The sequence below is a fragment of the Dermacentor variabilis genome, chromosome 7, assembly GCF_050947875.1.
Source record: "Dermacentor variabilis isolate Ectoservices chromosome 7, ASM5094787v1, whole genome shotgun sequence".
Classification (NCBI taxonomy): Eukaryota; Metazoa; Arthropoda; class Arachnida; order Ixodida; family Ixodidae; genus Dermacentor; species Dermacentor variabilis.
The window spans coordinates 127,058,122-127,075,786 of NC_134574.1; the positions used below are offsets into that span (position 1 = coordinate 127,058,122).

The 17,665-nt window shown below is 47.4% G+C and overlaps 1 protein-coding gene across 1 annotated transcript in view; it reads right to left on the minus strand.

The window, feature by feature from the left end:
* LOC142588845 (uncharacterized) overlaps positions 1-17,665 on the minus strand; it is a 148,600-nt gene that overhangs the window by 117,700 nt on the left and 13,235 nt on the right. The window contains exon 4 of the mRNA XM_075700664.1: positions 16,879-16,899. Within this exon, the coding sequence (XP_075556779.1) occupies positions 16,879-16,899 (21 nt within the window). The remainder of the gene's footprint in view (positions 1-16,878; positions 16,900-17,665) is intronic.

Sequence of the window (17,665 nt, forward strand, 5' to 3'; positions counted from 1 at the left end):
TTGACGATTTCGGGACATTAGAGCTGGGAATCTCACTCGAACCTTCACAAGAAAATGCAGAGGAGGCTGCAAAGCAGCTCACCTCAAATCTGGGGAAGATTGATGTAACTGAAGTACTGCGAATTTGCAATGACTTGCCCATACTATAATATAGACAAGCTTTCAAGAAACTGGATAAAATATTCTACTTGCGACGAGTGCAGTGAACCAGAAGCCAACGTACTTATAGGGGCAAATTTCTAAGGGTAAACTGACACTGGAGTCGAACGCTCTAATGAACTGCTAACTAGTGTCGAAACCATCATGGGCTGGACTTCGCACAGTGAAGTCACATACCTTTCTCCCCACATGGAGCCATAGTTGCATACCTTTCTCCTCACATGGAGCCGATAGAAGAAAAGCTTTGTATAATTTCAGAAGCGCAGTACGAAGTCAAACTGCTTTGGAATTAAAGCCATCATGAACAAAACGTTGCGTCGTAAACGTTGGAATTTCTGCAAGAATAAAGTTAGTTGGAATCTGGAATTCAAAAAGGAGTATGATGCAACAATCTGAGGCTACTTGAACAACAACTTCGCCGAGGAGGTAGCATCTGGAGTCATCAGCGAACACCCACACGACCTAGTCCGCAGTGAGTAGGAAGTTTGTCTAATGTCCTGAAATAACTAAACGTGCGAGTAAATTGCGATTTCAGTAGATCTAGCGAGATCTTGTGAGTGACGAATGGTCAGTGTTAGGAAGCTCAATTACTGCTTCTGTAATAAAACTAACAAGAGCTTGAAAGCGTTTACTGCCGTTTACTGTTCAGTTTACAGTGTCCTGAGCACTCCGTGACATGGCATTCACAATAGAAATGGGGGCCAAGTTAGTGATGATGTGTGGTTAAGATCATGCGGTTCTAGCATATTACATTACTAAATACTATATTTCTGCATATCTTACAGGTTATAAAAGGCACTTAGTAGGCTTCCACGCCGTCGTCGGTGAAATGAACAAGGCGCGGCTTTCAAAGGGTGCAAAGATAAAATTGTTTCTGAAGGAAGTTACGCATGCAGGGTTTTTGGAGCGTTATGTGTTTTACGAACAGCATTATGAACAGCAGCCCTATCGCACCCACGGAGATACCATTCCGTGAAAGTAAGTGGAATGTTATGGCTGATGAGCTGGTGAAAGTATATGTGTGGATGAGCTGCGCCTCATCAAAACTTTCTTAAGGGACCCCTAAACCGCTCCGAGCTGGAAAACGCACAAATATTTTTAAAGCGGGATTTATTGAAAAAGTGGACATTCCCTGGACGAGAAATCAAAATGAACCATGTACAACTTACCTGAATTTTCCCTACCCACGAATTTACTAATTTACGGCATATAATGCAATTTTATCATTGTAATCGGGGAATGATGAATTCGTGTACACTTGTAAAAAATTCTGGCGATGACACCCGTTTCAAGGTATGTGTTCCCAAAGTGCGCGACGAAATGCAGCGCATAAAAAGGCATCAGCGCTTATCTGTAAACTTGTGCTTATTTCAAAATCCGTTCCAAGCGGATGTGCTTCTAGTTAGTGAAGCTTTCTTAATCAAACATTTTCAGTTCTTATGGAAGTAATCATCGAGATGTAATAGAGCTAATGAGTAGATTCGTGCAATACACTAAGGGGAACGTACCATAAGGGGAACGTACCATACAGCTAAAGACACCGAACGCACCCGCCATCGGCGAACAGTTCAGGGAACATATAAAAAAATTGAAAACCACCTGTGAGAAATAGCACAATTCTAGCCCATGAGCTGGTCTACCCGAAGAGGCGGACTTTACTTGCACAAAAAATTAAAATACATAGTTGCCTTATTAACAAAACTTTGCTGATTACGTTTTCAACTAATTACCTTGTGGCACATATTGCAATTTACAAATTCTAGCGGGCGATACTGCAAGGCATATCCACGTGAAAATAATTGTGTGGATGACACCAAAACAGGGTGTGAGCCGTCAAGCTTGCGGTAAAAATGCACCGTCATTACACTTACTTTCTTGCCAAAATGTCGTTTTATGCACTGAAGCCCAAAAGTAACCGGAACGCCAATACATTTCTCTGCAAAGTTCGGGAATTAATATCGCGGAACTGGTGTCATCCTGATGATTCGTAACAAGTGCCTCGCAAACTCCCCAGTTAGAATTTGTAAATTGATTTATGTGCTCACAAGGTAGTTAGTTAAAAATGAGTCGATTATGTATTTAGTTTTCTTTTGCGCAAATAATTTCTGCCTCTTCGAGTAGACCAGCTCATGGACTATAGTTTGCTATCTGCCACAGGCAATCTTTTTTTTAATTTTTTGGAAGTGTTGGCTAAAACACCAGGCATATTCGCTCCCCCATTGTCTGCCTCTGGGGCAATGTTCTATCGCGGGATCACTTTGGACGATAGTTTCACTTTCGCAAGGCTCGGACCACGAGAGCCAATGGAAGCTTTCTCGCGTTTTCTCGCGAAAACTATCTCCGAAAGCGATCGCTCGAGATTAGAGAGTATTAGTTTAGGGGACGCAAGCGGCTTCTGTACGCAAGAACTAGGGGCGATGGTACTGCGCATGCGCAGACCGCTACGTCTACTTGCGTCCTTGGGGCGGCCGAGAACATCGCTGCCCCTAAGCGGTCACGTTACCCACGTCACTCTCGCTGCGCACGAGAACTAACGAGTAGCTAGCGGGTAGATAATCTTACAAATCTATCGCCAAATGTCGACAGACGTCGTTTTTATATATATTAGAGTGGTTTAGCGTGTCCGGTATTCGGGCGGGGGAGTAAACGGGAGCGGCTTGCATGGTGCATCCACCTGGTGGCGCAAAGCTGAAACGTACAAAAATAGCTAATATTGTAATATTGCTGTAACCAAGTCTATTCTACTACGCTGCTGGTGTAAATCTTCGGCACTGGCGTAATCCTGTTGCTGCCAAAAATTTACACCAGCAGCAAAGTAAAAGAAACTTGGTTACTGCAATATTGGCCGTTCTTTTTTCTGTTTGAGCTTTGCGCCACCAGATGGCTGCACCATGCAGGCCGCTCCCATTTACAGGAGCGGACTGCACGCCCCAACCTGCGTCCGCCTGCGTGTACCCGAATACCGGACACGCTAAACCTCTCTAACAACTGCTTTTAATCAGAATAGTTTTATGTACTTCATATGCTTGATTTCATATTTTAAAATATGACAATGCAGCAAAGATCAGACGTCGATGGCGCTGCGAGCGCATGCGACCTCGCTGCGGCTTGCGTTTGGGGCCGCCAACATATAACGTGTTTCTGCTTGCGTACGCAAACGCAAACGCACTCAAGCGCTAGGGGCCCCAACGCCTTGCGTCCCCTAAACTAAAGCTCTCTAATACCGCTCCGCTATGGATCTGCGGGCGACGCCGACTGAGCGGAAGCTTCATGAAAGAATCAACGACGCACAATTGAAGGGCCCCTGCTCCCTTCTCATACAGAGCCCGCTCTACCGATAGTGGGGTTCTTGCAAGGGTCTTGTTCGTCGTATATTTACATGGTCAACTATAATGGAACGCTTTTTTTGCCCCTGGGTGGTCATGTGCGCGAACATACTGGATTGGCGACGTGCGAAGAAAGGACCGGAAACTCCGCAGAGGAGCGCGGGATTTTTTTTTTGAACTTGCGGTTTAGCAACGGCGTTCAGCGCTGCCATGTTCACCTGAGATGATGGTCACCGCATTGTGGAGGTAAACATGTGTGGATTTTGCGACGGTTCTTGCAAAAAGAATTTCGTAAACGCCTAAAAGCGCTATATGCTCAGGAAAACGTCTCGAAGTGGGTCGCGATTAATTGCAGACAAATTATACTTACTCAGTTGCTCGAAAAAAGAAACTTCGTTGGAAATGAGGCTGTTCAGCAAGGCCGCACGATTTTTTTCTGACGATCTGTCCTCGTACACAATTTCGTTCAAGCAAGCCAAAGGTAGATTTGTGTGTGCCCAGACCCACTCTGAACACATTGTCTCTCGAGGGAACTGCCCGTTAAGGCAATGCACCAGTGTTCAGTGTTCTTTAGAAGAGAGTATCTACGCTATTCTATTCCTTGTATATATTCTCAAAGGCACACTATAATATAACTTTGACGTGCCACGCATGATGCAGAAAATGGGCTGATGCCACACAAATTATCATATGAGGCATAATGCCCGCTTTTATTAGAAAAAACACAGTTGCTCAACCATATATATTGATTCCTGAGCCCATCTACCTGCATTTTCAATGCGGTTTGCATACTTTCAAATTTCAAATGAAAGCTTCGCCTTGGCTCGGGCTTGAGTATGCTGAATATGTTTCAAGGCAAACTGGCGCTCACGGTTGTTAGAAGTTGTAAAAGTAGCTGTTAATTATGTGCAACTGTGCACTTAGCTATGTGCAACTGAATGTGTGGCCGAAGTGACAACTTGCTGCCGGCTGCCGAGTAAGCAGCGGCTACAGGGCAGGTGCAACAAGTTGGGCCACTGGGCAAATAAAACGGTGTGCAACCCCGGGTAAGCGCGCATTCTTGTCCAATCCACCGCAAGAGATGTGACTGTGACACAACATGTAGACGCCTGAAAATGTGTCGCGATTCCCTACGCGGAACCCCTTATCAACATTCTCCTCTCGATAAGCATTGTACATCACCGATGCCGTGAGGCGGAGAGCTATAGGCATGACGGTGCACGTAATTCATCCGCTGCTGCTGCTACCTTTCTAACTCGAAGCTGCTTCGCTTGTGATGTAACAGTCCGTCTTTAACGGTCTTTTTGAGCTTTACAGAAATAAAGGCTCCATAGCGGAATCACTAAGACGAGAGCTATTCAACATAGAAAAGAAAGAGAAAAGAAAAGCGCTGCAAATTTCCCATAATGCTGGTTTAGGATAAATAAATTGACAAAAGTTATTCGGAATTGCACTACAAGGTACCTTTAGACCGTCGACACAGAATAGAGATGCTGTACTTACTCGGCAGTAGCTGCACAAAGGAAAAGGAAAGCAGAATACATATTAAGCATACGGAGTGTACAGAAAGGCAAGCAAGAAAGCGCGAGTGCGAAGCATTAGAATACCGGCAGAATAATTTAGCCCCGAGAAATCTACCAATCCATGGTGTCTCGGTGGCTATTGTGTAGCGCTTGTGAACACGAAGCCGCGGGTTCGACTCCCGGCAGCGGTGACCGCCTCCCGATGGGCCGCAATGCAAGAAGCGCTCTAATAGCCCCAGTGTTGCTTTGTGAAAAAGCCTCACAAATCAATCGAAACCAGGCGAATTGAATAACCTAATAGGAAGGCGAAACTAACGTTGACATAGTAGGTTGCTTGAGTAATGCTGAGTGTTTACCCTTGTGACCTTGATAACATTCTGAGTTCTAGAGTGAAGCGGGAAGACAGACACTAATAAGTTCATTTCAACTAAGATAGCATTCCGAGTCTAATGTTCTGTCCTTGCAAAACAGCATGTGAAGTCCCATTGGTACCCATGCTATTATTGTTCAGGAAGTCAGCTCCTCTATTAGGTTTTTCCTTTTTTGTCCTGATTGTCATTGCCATCGTTCTTGCCCTCTTCTTGGGCATGGAGGTTCCGGCGAACTTCGTAGTGCTTGCCTTACTTGTTAACGTGACGGTAAAACTGCTGCGTAGCGTGATTGCCGTGTCGATCAGCTTCAGGTGTTACCTCGTACGCTGATAGCATATCATGTATAATGTTACGCGAATGAAAAACGCCAGAAAACTGTATGCGACGCATTTACACAACGAATTGCAGCGCTGGCCACGTAATCTAACAGCCTGCGGCCGAGCGTCTTCGTCGTCTTCCTTGAAGTGGTGTTTTGACCTTGAATGGACCCCGGCATAATTAACCCCCGCGGCAGAGGCACCGTGCCGACGCGTCTAAAGATCGGCGCAAACAGTAGAGTGGTGTAGGATTTATGGCGAAAGACATGCCCGTTGTCACTTTATTAGGCAGATGCCGTAGCAGGGGTAACGGGGCTGATCTCGTACATAACCAATGTCATGCTATGAACCACTCTGTCGGCCTACGTACCGACAGAGAAGGTTTCCTGAGAAGCAGGCGTAAAGAGTACGTCTCGCTACCACTGATAGTATGAACGCCGCTGGCTCCCTCGCAAGGTCAAGAGGCGGGCGTGGGCAATGCGACGTGCGTGGGTGACTCAGGTGGCAGTATCACGTGCATGTTTACTAGCTGTGTGTTGGGTGAGGGAGGTCTGCGAGATAGACGTAGTGGGTCCAGAGGTAGCGTAGACTGTTGACCACACAGCGCGAAGTAACAGGTAGTGTCATGCCACTACGAATTGTGGGCCGATGTAATGCAGGGCAGAGCGGATTTGTAATTGGCGTGGTCACACTTCGAAAGCTATCATTATTATATTATGAGGTTTTACGTGCCCAAACCGCTTTCTGATTATGAGACACGCCGTAGTGGAGGACTCCGGAAATGTTGGGCCACCTGGGATTCTTTAACGTGCACCTAACTTTAAGTACACGGGTATTTTCGCATTTCGCCCCCGTCGAAATGGTGCCGCCGTGGGCGGGATTCGATCCCGCGACCTCGTGCTCAGCAGTCCAACACCATAGCCACTGAGCAACCACGGCGGGTACTTCAAAAGCGTGTCTAAGTGTTCGAATAAGACTGCAGCGTCTAATCCTTTTTGGTGCGTCGGCTCGAAGCAAGAAGTGGACCATGAAGAAGCGCGGGCTTGGTGGGCCGCTTGTTCTCCGATCGCCATTTGTTCCCCACTGTGAGTGTTAATATAGCTATTACTATGTAGCCTGACTGAATGCGTTCCTCCATTACCTACAAGTGGTTACCTCGGACGCACGTGCCCCGTGCATCGGAGGCACGTCAAAGATCCTCTGTTGCTCAAAATTATTCCGGAGTCTCCCACTATGGCACGCCTCATAATATATTATTCGTGGTTTTGGGACGTAACACTGCAGAATTCAATTCATTCTTTTTCTAGCTGGGCAGTGCGCTCTGTTTCCCTGGCGTCTTTCGCTGTCTGTTGCGCGGCCTTCAGCCGGTTCTCTTCTAGCTCGGCAGTGTCCATATGGACCAGTGCTTAGTATGGTGAGGTGCGGTGTGTTGCCGTGCGGTGCGGTGGGGTCTGCCGTCGCTAACATGCACTACACCCATTCTAAGATTGTGGCTAGTGTTATCTCCAAGCAATCCGCTTTGCCCTTTGCCACTTCATGCTTACATCTACTTTAGATCATGGGAGAGCCAGTAATAATTTCCGAGTCCAGTAGTATACCGGAAACGTCACCAGATGTCCCAGCATGATCATTTTTCTGCGGTCGAAGTGGCATTTGGGAGAGTTAATTTGGAGCACTGCTTTTAAGGTCTCAAACATGGGCGAAAAATACGATTACGTAATCCAGATCGAGCAACGAGTCCATCACTCGTTGCATACACCGATTGGCATGATTGTGAATTGGTATAAACTGTTAGGACTGTTAAATGCGATTCTCTTGCTCCTTCTCAGCCACTGAAATTCGCCAGTAGACATATCGAAAGCCTATTGATGAAAACTTGTTGGCTCCATGCAGACAGCCGAGAGCGTCACCGATTCGTGGTAAAGGATGACCACGTCGTTTTTCGTAATGCTGCTAAGATGATAATCTAGGTAAAACCACATGACATCTTTCTTTTAGAAAAGCACGGCGGCCGAGGCTGAAGGACTTGACGAGGGTGCAGTTACGTCTTTCGTGGGCATGTTGTTGACCTCTGAATAATCTATTGCTCGGATGCAGAAACACGATGTGGTCAGCGGCGAGAACGGGAGAGGCATCTCCAGTATTTATGTGGTGACTAACAAGTGAACTTTGGCCCAAAGGGCTATTGTCAAGGTCAAAGATGTCGCGGTAGGGAGCCAAGAGGCCGCATAGAGCGGCGGATTGCTTAGGTAACAGGTACGTCGCGATCATGAGCGTAAATGTCGTGTCGAAGCAAGAAAAACACTGCGGAAGTTGGGGAAGGTCGGAGAAGGAGTTTACTGCAAGTGTAGTTATGTGGTATTCCTCTACAGCACTGCGCGTTGCCAGCGGTATGCCATTGGGAAGGACTTGCTTCGTCAATCTAAAGTCTGCAACAGGTAGGCACACCCGGTTAACCGTAACGGTCCGGCTGGAGTGAGATACAGTGACATCGCGCGCTGTTAATATATCAGCAATCGGTGTAATGAGGCACTGAAGTGGAGGAGGCCGACGAGCGAAGCTGTTAGTATACTTCTGTTGCTCGGGTGCTTGGCAGGACTATCAAGAAGAGCTATAGGGTACCAGCAGAAGAGTCTGTGAGGCCGGAATGCGTCGGGAGAAAATCGAGGCCAAGTATAAGGTCATGGGGCGGGATCGAGAACCATAGATAGGACTACAGTGTGGCATTCGAGGATTATGATTCGGGCAGTACACAATCCGACGACCGCAACCATTCCGTTATCGGCGATGCGAATGGCTGGTGTGATGGAAGGTGTTAAGACTTTATGCGATTTCGGAGGCTGCCGCTCAGATATCTGAGATCCGTTATCAATCACTGCATTCACATGAGCACCATCGACATCAATTAGGTTCTGGGTTGCAGGGAGCGAAAATAGACGATTTTGGGATAAAATTGTCGATGCCGCTCCACCGTCGAGAGCAGCATGAATCCGGGAAAAAGAGGTTGGTAATAAGTCAAGAATAGCGGCGAGGTTGAGGTGAAGAGAACTGACGGTGTGGAGGCGAGGGCGAGCGTAAGGAGTGGCAATCCCAGGGACGTCAGTAAGGTGCCGCACGGCGTGGCAAATAGCGGCGGAGGTGAGCAAACGGGCGATACGCGGGGATAAGGTCGTTCCAGGATGGGGTGACCAGCGGGAGTGGCAGTGACGGCACATGTGTCCAATTTGGAGGCAACAAGAAGCAGATTGGCCTGTCGTCGAGAGTTGTCCACTAAGCTGGGTTGCGGAAACGTTATGGAAATTGCGGGTCGTGGCGGGGGCACACTAATCGGCACCGGCCCGGTATCAGGTCGGAAGAGAGCGCAGGCTGGACGAAAACAGAGGTTGGCAAATTTCTGACGCTCAAATGCTTGAATAAGAGAGATAGCCAGGTATGATCAGTAGCAGGGTTGTGTTGCTGCGGGTGAAGCGGGGTACGACACGTAGCCTCAAGTTCGCATCGAATGAAGTGTCAAGTTCTTACGGGAACATGGTGTGGTGATCAAACCGGTGAAGGATGACGGCGCAGCATTACCCAGAAGACGAGAAAATTGAGGCCGTTACATAGCAGTTTTTGGCCTGTCGAAAGCCGGCATTCCTTGATAGCGTCGGTGGTGGAGACTTAATCAGCAAATTGAACGCATCATCCACGATTCCTTTTAAGGCGTGACCAGCGTTGCCGATATCGGGCACCATTTTGTCCACTTTTCGGCAGAGAGCGTGCACGTCTTGCGTGTAGGTCACATACGAGTTGACATAATGTAAGGTAAGACTGGGGTCGCATAGCGAGCTCTGCCTGCGGCCAGCTGGTGTCCAGACGAGCTTGCAATAAGATCGTGGAGCGTCTGCTTAACAACGTCGCAGTCAGTGTGCCGTTCCTCGTGGGTCCGGATGCAGACACATGGCCTTCCACTAAAGTGGAAGACTGCATGGGCCAGTATAATAGTAGGGTCCCAGCGGTTATTCTGACCAACCCATTCGTACATGCTGAGCCATTCGTCAATGTCGAGACCATTCTGTCCGAAAAAAAATGTTCCAGCATCGCCGGGTTGGTGAAGCGCAACGCCCGTGGTAGCTGGAACTGATGCTGCCGGCGGTGACGAAGTGTCATGACCGCGGACTATGGCCGAAATTTGCACAGTACGGCCACTGTGGTGCTTCGTGGCGAGGTGCGGAGAACGCCCACCTACACCAAAATATTACTCGAATGAAGAGCTTAGACCACAGAATACGGCAGAGATTGTTCTCACGTGATGTCAGAGACGCGGCGTTCTCACCGTCCTAGTACCTGAACATGACGGCCACGATGACGTCAGCGCACCATATAAAGTGTATTTACAAGTGAATACGCTGCACTTGGCTAAAAGGCAACAGCGCGTGCTAGCCTCTAATCGTCGTCTTTACATCTCTGGTCTCTTCATTTTGCCTACTGGTCCGTAGCCCTACTCCCGGTGAACCGGGACTGCCGTCCCGGTTCAACTAAAGGACGGGCTCGGAAGCAACGTAGTAAGCCTTCGACCTAGTGACGTGAGCGACATCATTGGATGTCCAAGCAGAGCATGCGGTCAAACTGGCGGGAGCAATTTCGCAGGCCACGGGCGTGACCTGGCGGAGCATGCGGTATGGCCCCGTGTATTTGGAAAGTCCGACATGACAGGAGGGTGACCACAAGAGCACGAGCGCACCACGCAAACACTGCGTCACAGTGGCAGGCGTTGTGCAGCCGCTGCTGAGTGGTTTGCGATGCCGCAAGTCGAGTACGGGCGTGTTGGCGTGAATGGTCGGCCAGAGCGATGGCGCCGCTCGCATACGCGCTTGTTGGGGTCGCAGGAGGGAATGAGGCATCATTAGATGAAATTGAGAAAATCCGGCGTTGTCATGCCGAGAAGAATTTTAAGCAAACGTAACGTAAAGAAGGGTAACGTCCCAGTCATGGTGGTTGTCGGGAACGTGTATGGACTGTCCATTGGTTCGAGGATGGTATGAGGTTGATCAGATTGTCTTGGGTGGAGCAGGAATGCACAATATCGGCGATAACTTTGACAAAAAATGTTACGACCACGTTCAGTAAGTAGCTGTCTCGGGGCACCACGAAGCAAGCTAAACCGATCCTGGCATCATTTAACGCCGGAACTCTCGAGTGAATGCCGCTTAGTGGGACTCTGAGGAAATATCAGGCATTGTTTGGAATATCATTGCCCTTAGTGAGGTTAGAAGAACTGCTGAGGCTTATACAGTGCTGACGGAGCAGGATTATTAATGCATACGGGCATAGCGGGTAACATTGACGAATTCTATAGCATTAATGAGAGGGTTAATAAAACTTAAGAGGTATAGATTAAAGGTAGTACAAGCCTACGCTCCAACCTCCAGTCATGATGATGATAATGAAATACACCAGTTTTATGAAGACATTAAATAAGCGATGAGAAAAGTGCAAACTCAGTATACGGTAGTCATGGGCTACTTCATGCGAAAGTGAGGAAAAAGCAGGCAGGTAAAGATGCACTGGGCAACTACGGCGTCGATTCTAACACTAGATGATATTTGTTGGTAAAATTCACGGAAAGAAATAAGCTGCGAATAATAACCCCTTCAGGAAGCGCAGCAACAAAACGTGGACCTGAAAAAGCCTTAATGATCAAAGATGAAATGGAATAGAATTGACACTTTCTGCCGATACCAGCATAGCGCAGGATGTGTGACGCCTAACATGTGTTACGTAACAGGCAGTGTTACGTAGAGTACAGTGCAGTGGTCATAGGTTAGTCAGGCCTAATATTCACCTAAATTTGAACAGACAAACAGTAAAATTGTTCAAGAAGAAACAGGCCAGCCTAGACGCATAAGGGTAAAAGCAGACCAATCTCGGCTGGTACATCCATTCGAAGTAGTATTGAAGAGGTTACAGAATCTTTTTTTATAACTAGATATGAAGTTAGAAGGACCGTGTAAGACATGAAACGGGGAAAAGCGGCAGGATAAGATGGAATAACAGTCGATTTATTCAAAGGTGGAGGAGCCATGCTTGAAAAGCTCGCGGCCCCCTAGATTAACTGTCATGACTTAAAAGGTCCCAGAGAAATGGAATAACGCCAACACACTAATCGACAAAACGGCAGATATTTAAATAGACCACTTGTCCCGATCTCGATGACGTAATGATGTTTCCCCCCCACGTTTTCCACTTGTAAAACAAGGCTTCGAATGAAAAATTATACAACAATTAGCTTACTTCCAGTATTTTATAAAATATTCACAAAGATAATTTCCAATAGTATAAGGGCTACCCTGGAATTCAGTTAACCAAGAGAACAGGCTGGCTTCAGGAAGGGAAACTATAATAAATGAATATCCAACTCATCAATCAGGTAATCTAGAAATCTGCAGAGTACAATCAGATTCAATAAATGGATTTTATAGATTACGAAAACGCATTTGATTCAGTCGAGATACCAGCAGTCATAGAGGCATTACGTAATCAAGAGTACAGGAGGCTTACGTGAATATCTTGGAAAATGTCTACAGAGATCCCACAGCTACCTTAATTTCCTACAGTAAAAGTAGGGAGATACCTATAAAGGAAGGGGTCAGACAGGGAGACCCCTGTCTATTCACTGCATACTTGGAAATTATTCAAGTGGGAAGGCTTAGGAGTAAGGATCAACGGCGAATTCCTCAGCATTCGGTTTGTAGATGACGTTGTCCTGTTCAGCAACACTGACTGGGGACGAGTTGCAACAAATGATTGTGGGGTTGAAGATTAATACGCAGAAAGGAAAGATAATGATCAATGGCCTGGAAAGGGACAAAGAGTTCAGAATCGCAAATCACTCTCTAGAGTGTGAAGAAATACTTTTACTTAGGTCGGTTACTCACAGGGCACCCTGATCATGAGAAGGAAATTTACAGAACAATAAAAATGGGTTGAAGCGCATACGGCAGACATTGTCAGATGCTGACCGGAAGCCTACCGTATAGATAGGTGTGCAATGAGTGCATTCTACCAGTGCTAAGATATGGCCCAGAAACCGTGAGAGACAAAGAAGCTCGAAAACAAGGACCGCGCGAAGAGCGATGGAAGGAAGAATGTTAGGCGTGACGTTAAGAGACAGGAAGAGAGCGGTGCGGATCAGAGAGCAAACGGGGGCAGCCAATATTCTAATTTACATTAAGAGAAAAAAAAATGGAGCTGGGCAGGTCGTGTAATGCGTAGAAATAGCCGGGGGACCATTAGGGGTGCAAAATGGGTGCACAGACAAGGAAAGCGCAATCGAGGACGGCAGAAGACTTGGTGGAGGGATAAATTAAATTCGCAGGGGCCAGTTGAGAATCGGTTGGCGCCGTACAGGGGTAATCGCAGGGAGAGGCCCTCGTCCTGCAGTGGACATAAAATATGATGATGATGATGATGATGATGATGATGATGATGATGATGATATTCTAAAATCAGTGGCGCAACTCGTCGAGAGAGCCCTTGTGATTGCGTAGCAAGTGGCGTAATCAGTTGTAACGGCTACGCATTTGTTCCTAGAGAATTGCGGGTGGAGAAGGGGCCGAGGAGGAGACACGGAAGAATGGTTCCACAGGGGCGATGAAAGGCTGGAGGTGATCTGCACGCAGCACTTGAGGAGTTTTCCGAAGCTGGCAGGAATTACCGGCAGCCACATACCGTCGAAAGGAGTGAGCGAGAGCTGGCTAATAGAAGCGGTGGCGGACGCGGTCGTACGCGGAAGATAGCCCAAGGTGTCCTGCAGTGGGTGCATCATGAAGCTCTTAGATGTTTGGGCACGGCCAGACCAGACCCCCCAGGGAGGAAGTTCCTTCGGTAGAGAATGCCACCCTCGAGCCCACCCTGGCGAACGGAGGTGTCGGCAGGTGAGACGCTCGAAGAGTGCCCGCAGCGATAGGTCCCGATACTGCGCCGACCCGGTATTGCTCGTCGGAGATGTTAGCGGAGACAGACAAAGAAAATGCCTTTGGCGGTGCTACGGATGGCGTCGTCGGGCTTGTCTACCGGGTAGCGAGACAGGCAATCAGCATCCTTGTGGAGACGACCGGATTTGTAAATGACAGTATACGAATATCATTGTAGGCTCGTGATGATCTGCTACTACTGAACAGAGCCGGCCATGTAAGCATGGACGGAACTTCGCAATGGCCTAAACTAGGGTCGACTCTCAGTGATGGAATAGTTGCGCTCAGAGGCTGAGAGGAGCCTCCTGGCGTAAGCGATAACACGATAGTCGCCGCACTGGCGTTGTGCTAGTACCGCGCCGACTCCGTGATCACTGGATCGGTACCAACTTCGGTAGGTACGAAAGGATCAAATTGGACCAGAACGGGCGGCGTTGTGAGAAGGGCGATTAGATGCGAGAACGCAGAGGCCTCGTGCTAGCCCCACTTGAAAGGGGCGTACTTCTTCAACAGCTCGGTTAGTGGTCGTGCTATGGCCGCGAAATTTTTCACGAAGCGGCGGAAGTACGAGCGAAGGCCGATGGAGCTGCGCCCATCGTTGACATTTCAGAACAGGGAAGTGCGTAACTTCATGGATTTCGCTCGAGTCCGGTTGCACTCCGTGCGCATCAACGAGATGTCCAAGCACGGTAGCCTGGCGACTGCAGTAGTAGTACTTCGATGCGTTGAGTTGCAGTCCGGCTCCACGAAGAAAACGCTCAGTACTGCTGAGAAGCAGTCAAGGTGCGTCGTGAATGTTGGGGAGAATACTATAACGTCGTCACAGTAGCAAAAGGCATGTGGACCAATTGAAGCAGTGAAGGAAGAAGTCCCTCAAAGGCTGTCTTCTCGCTGTCTGGACCTTCCACGGCCATCTGCCAGTAGCCGGAGCAGAGGTTAATGGAAGAGAAATAGAGAGCACCGTGGAGGCAATCAAAGGCGTCACAGGGGATACACGCCCTTTTTAAACTCGGCGAAGGTCTGATGTTAAGGCCAAAATGCAACAGCGCGCGCAAGCCTCTAATCGTCGTCGTCGTCTTTACACTGTTGGCCTCCTTTTCGTCGTAACTGGTCCGTGGCAATATCAAGATGGCGGCGCGATGAGGTCAATCAAGTTATCTTATGCAGAGCAGATTGCAGCGCCGACCAGTTTAGCTAACAGCTTGCGCGCGAATCTCCTCGTCGTTGTCTTCGTCCGGACGACGGCGTACCGACCTTTCTCAATGGACGTACGTAACAATGTGTACCAGATAGATGTCCACTTTCAATGACGCATCATTAGTAAGGCGCTCTTCATTATGAGAGTACATCGATGACGTTCTTGAAGACAACCACCACGGGTTTACACCTTCGACGGTTCATCAGAACAACGTTTCGACCATTCCGCGCTGTGGTATTACCCGACGAACCATCCCAGTCGACACATGCCGATACATGTCGTAGACTGAATTTCGCTTTCCTGTAATGCTGGTGGTACATTCAGTTTCTTAGCACATTTGCGTGTGTAATTCGCCCGTTTCGTTTACGATAAGTCCGAAGCATAAGTTATTTCTAAGCGGCGTACGCCGCTTTTCAAGGATATAGACTTTGCTACAACTGAGTGGCTGCCCCGTCCGTTACAACTGTGGTGAAGGGTACTTTTACGGGGCGATGACAGATTGCGCCACGGGATTGGTTGCAGCGAAATTGGCACTATTTGAGTATAGCGTCGCCTTGTACGACGTGCGTTTTTTATTTATCGTGTACGAAAGAGGCAAGTAATGCATGAAAACGCAGTAAGACACGATCCACATGGAAATGATATCCGAAATTTCCGCGCCAGCGATTCGGTGCTTTAGCTGGAACGGTCATTTGGACAATATTCCTTTCACGGCGTCATTAAAAAATTGCAATGCGTGTGTACGACATTTAAGTAGTGCCAATAATACACTTTTCTGACAGTACACGTCATTGTATACATGAAAAAGGAAGCGCACAATTCAAGGGCTACGCTTCTAACTTGTAGTGTGTAGTGGGTGTAGTGTCGCTTTTAACGACTCCACAACGTGTTGTAGGAGTTGTTCTTGAAGGCAAAGGGATGATCTGGTTCTGCCTAATCAATCGGTTGGTGTGATCAAATCAATGCTATTCCCATACTCCTACGGACGCACTAAAAACAAATTCAACAAACGCAACTCTTCTAATGGGAGCAACTGCTTGTACAATCCTTAACTACTGATTAAAAGCTGTTGCATTTACCGCAAGGGCATTTTCATTTTCGCGAGGCCTACAAGGGATTGCGTTCAATGGTAATTACGAAAAATGAAGCTAATACATTTTCACCAAGCAGTTGCTCTTCGAACAGGTGGGTCGTAATGACCTCTGGCATGTTTTGTGGCATGTATTCCCACAATTCCACGAACAGCATTTAAAATCCCTTACAATGTGAAGTATTTGTTTATTTTGTTTACTTTTGCTGTTTTGCTAAAAAGCACCCGCAGACCAGAAATATGTACGTTTAACATGCATACTTTTTAACGTAAACTTGTAAATAAAATTGTTCACCGTTTTCAATTGAATTACGAATTCCTGCTTATTACAAGTGTTTTAGCATCGTCGAAAATTTTGCGATTGGAAAGAACATCATACGAAACTAACGGTCGTCTTTGGGGTCTGCTGTTTCTTAAGTTATTTTGGTATAAAAGATCAAAAAAAATTTAACATGGAAAAAGATAGTTTCGTACCACTTGTTTCACATCAACGCAAAAGTCCAACAGAATACTTTAAAATTATCTCGCGTTGCAATATAAACGGTCCCAGAAAAGTCACTTGAATGTCGTCGTAACGCTTATACTACAATAAAGAGGCATCTTGAATCGCCTTGTGCTCTGCCTCGTATAATACTCTACACTTTGTAAATAACTAAAACCATTGCTGAGAAAGCTTCCCTACGAGGTATGCAAGAAAACGAGCTACTATGACATCTTACGTCGCTAAGCAAAAGAAAAAAAAAGAAGAAAACAAAGAAAGAATAAAAACACTTAGACGTCGCGGGAAACTTGCTAATGTAGCCATACCGGCGTTCAGTAGTCGTTCGCGCTAGGAATTCGACCCCATCGCAACGGGCTCGAAAACCCGAGCATATTAGTGACCGTATAACAGCGATGTGCGCTTTGGCGATTATAAGGAGAAAACGACTTATGACTCACAGGACGGCGCAGCCGAGGGCTCTGGAAAGTACAAAGGAATTGCATCGGTCATGTTTGTCTAATCGTCAATAATGATTACAAATAAATACGACGCCGCCGATGTGAATAAACAAACCAACAACCAACAAAGAACTGTTGGTTGTTTGTTGCTCACTCTTGCAGCCGACAAATCAACAACGCCAGATCGCGCTCAGAGTATCGTGCCGCGTTCTCACTATTTTAACCACTGAGTCTACTCAATTTGACTATCATAAATATAAGGCACATAAACCCAGTCCTTCTGTGGGACATCTGTGGCATACGTGACTGGGTTAATAGCAGCTCAACTGTTTAGAAATAGTTTGTTGCAAATACGCACGGGGGACGGATGAGAGAGAGAACAAAACCAAAGAAGCGAAGAATAGTGCGGTACATATGTTGAGTAGCTAACATCTGCGACACAACTCCGCGTGGGATCCAACGTTCCACCAACCGCGCAGAACAAGCTTCGCACAGCTTAACAAAAGGCAAGTGGGTGCAGTTGCAGCGACATCCGGGAATGCGTAGTGGATTCAGCGCGAAGGCACAAAATACAAGGCAGGCGCAAGAAGAGCTTGCTGTCCGACTTATGTTCAGCGCTCTTTTGTGTCTGCTTCTTCGTCCTCCCCCGCCTCCCTCTGCTCCCCTTTATTTTTCGCGCTGAACCTTCTATGCATCCCGTTCCACTAAGTCCCGCCGGGTGTTTATCCCTCGTAGTGACGATTTGGGATTTAAATGGCGCAGCAGCCATGCAGGATATACTGCGCCG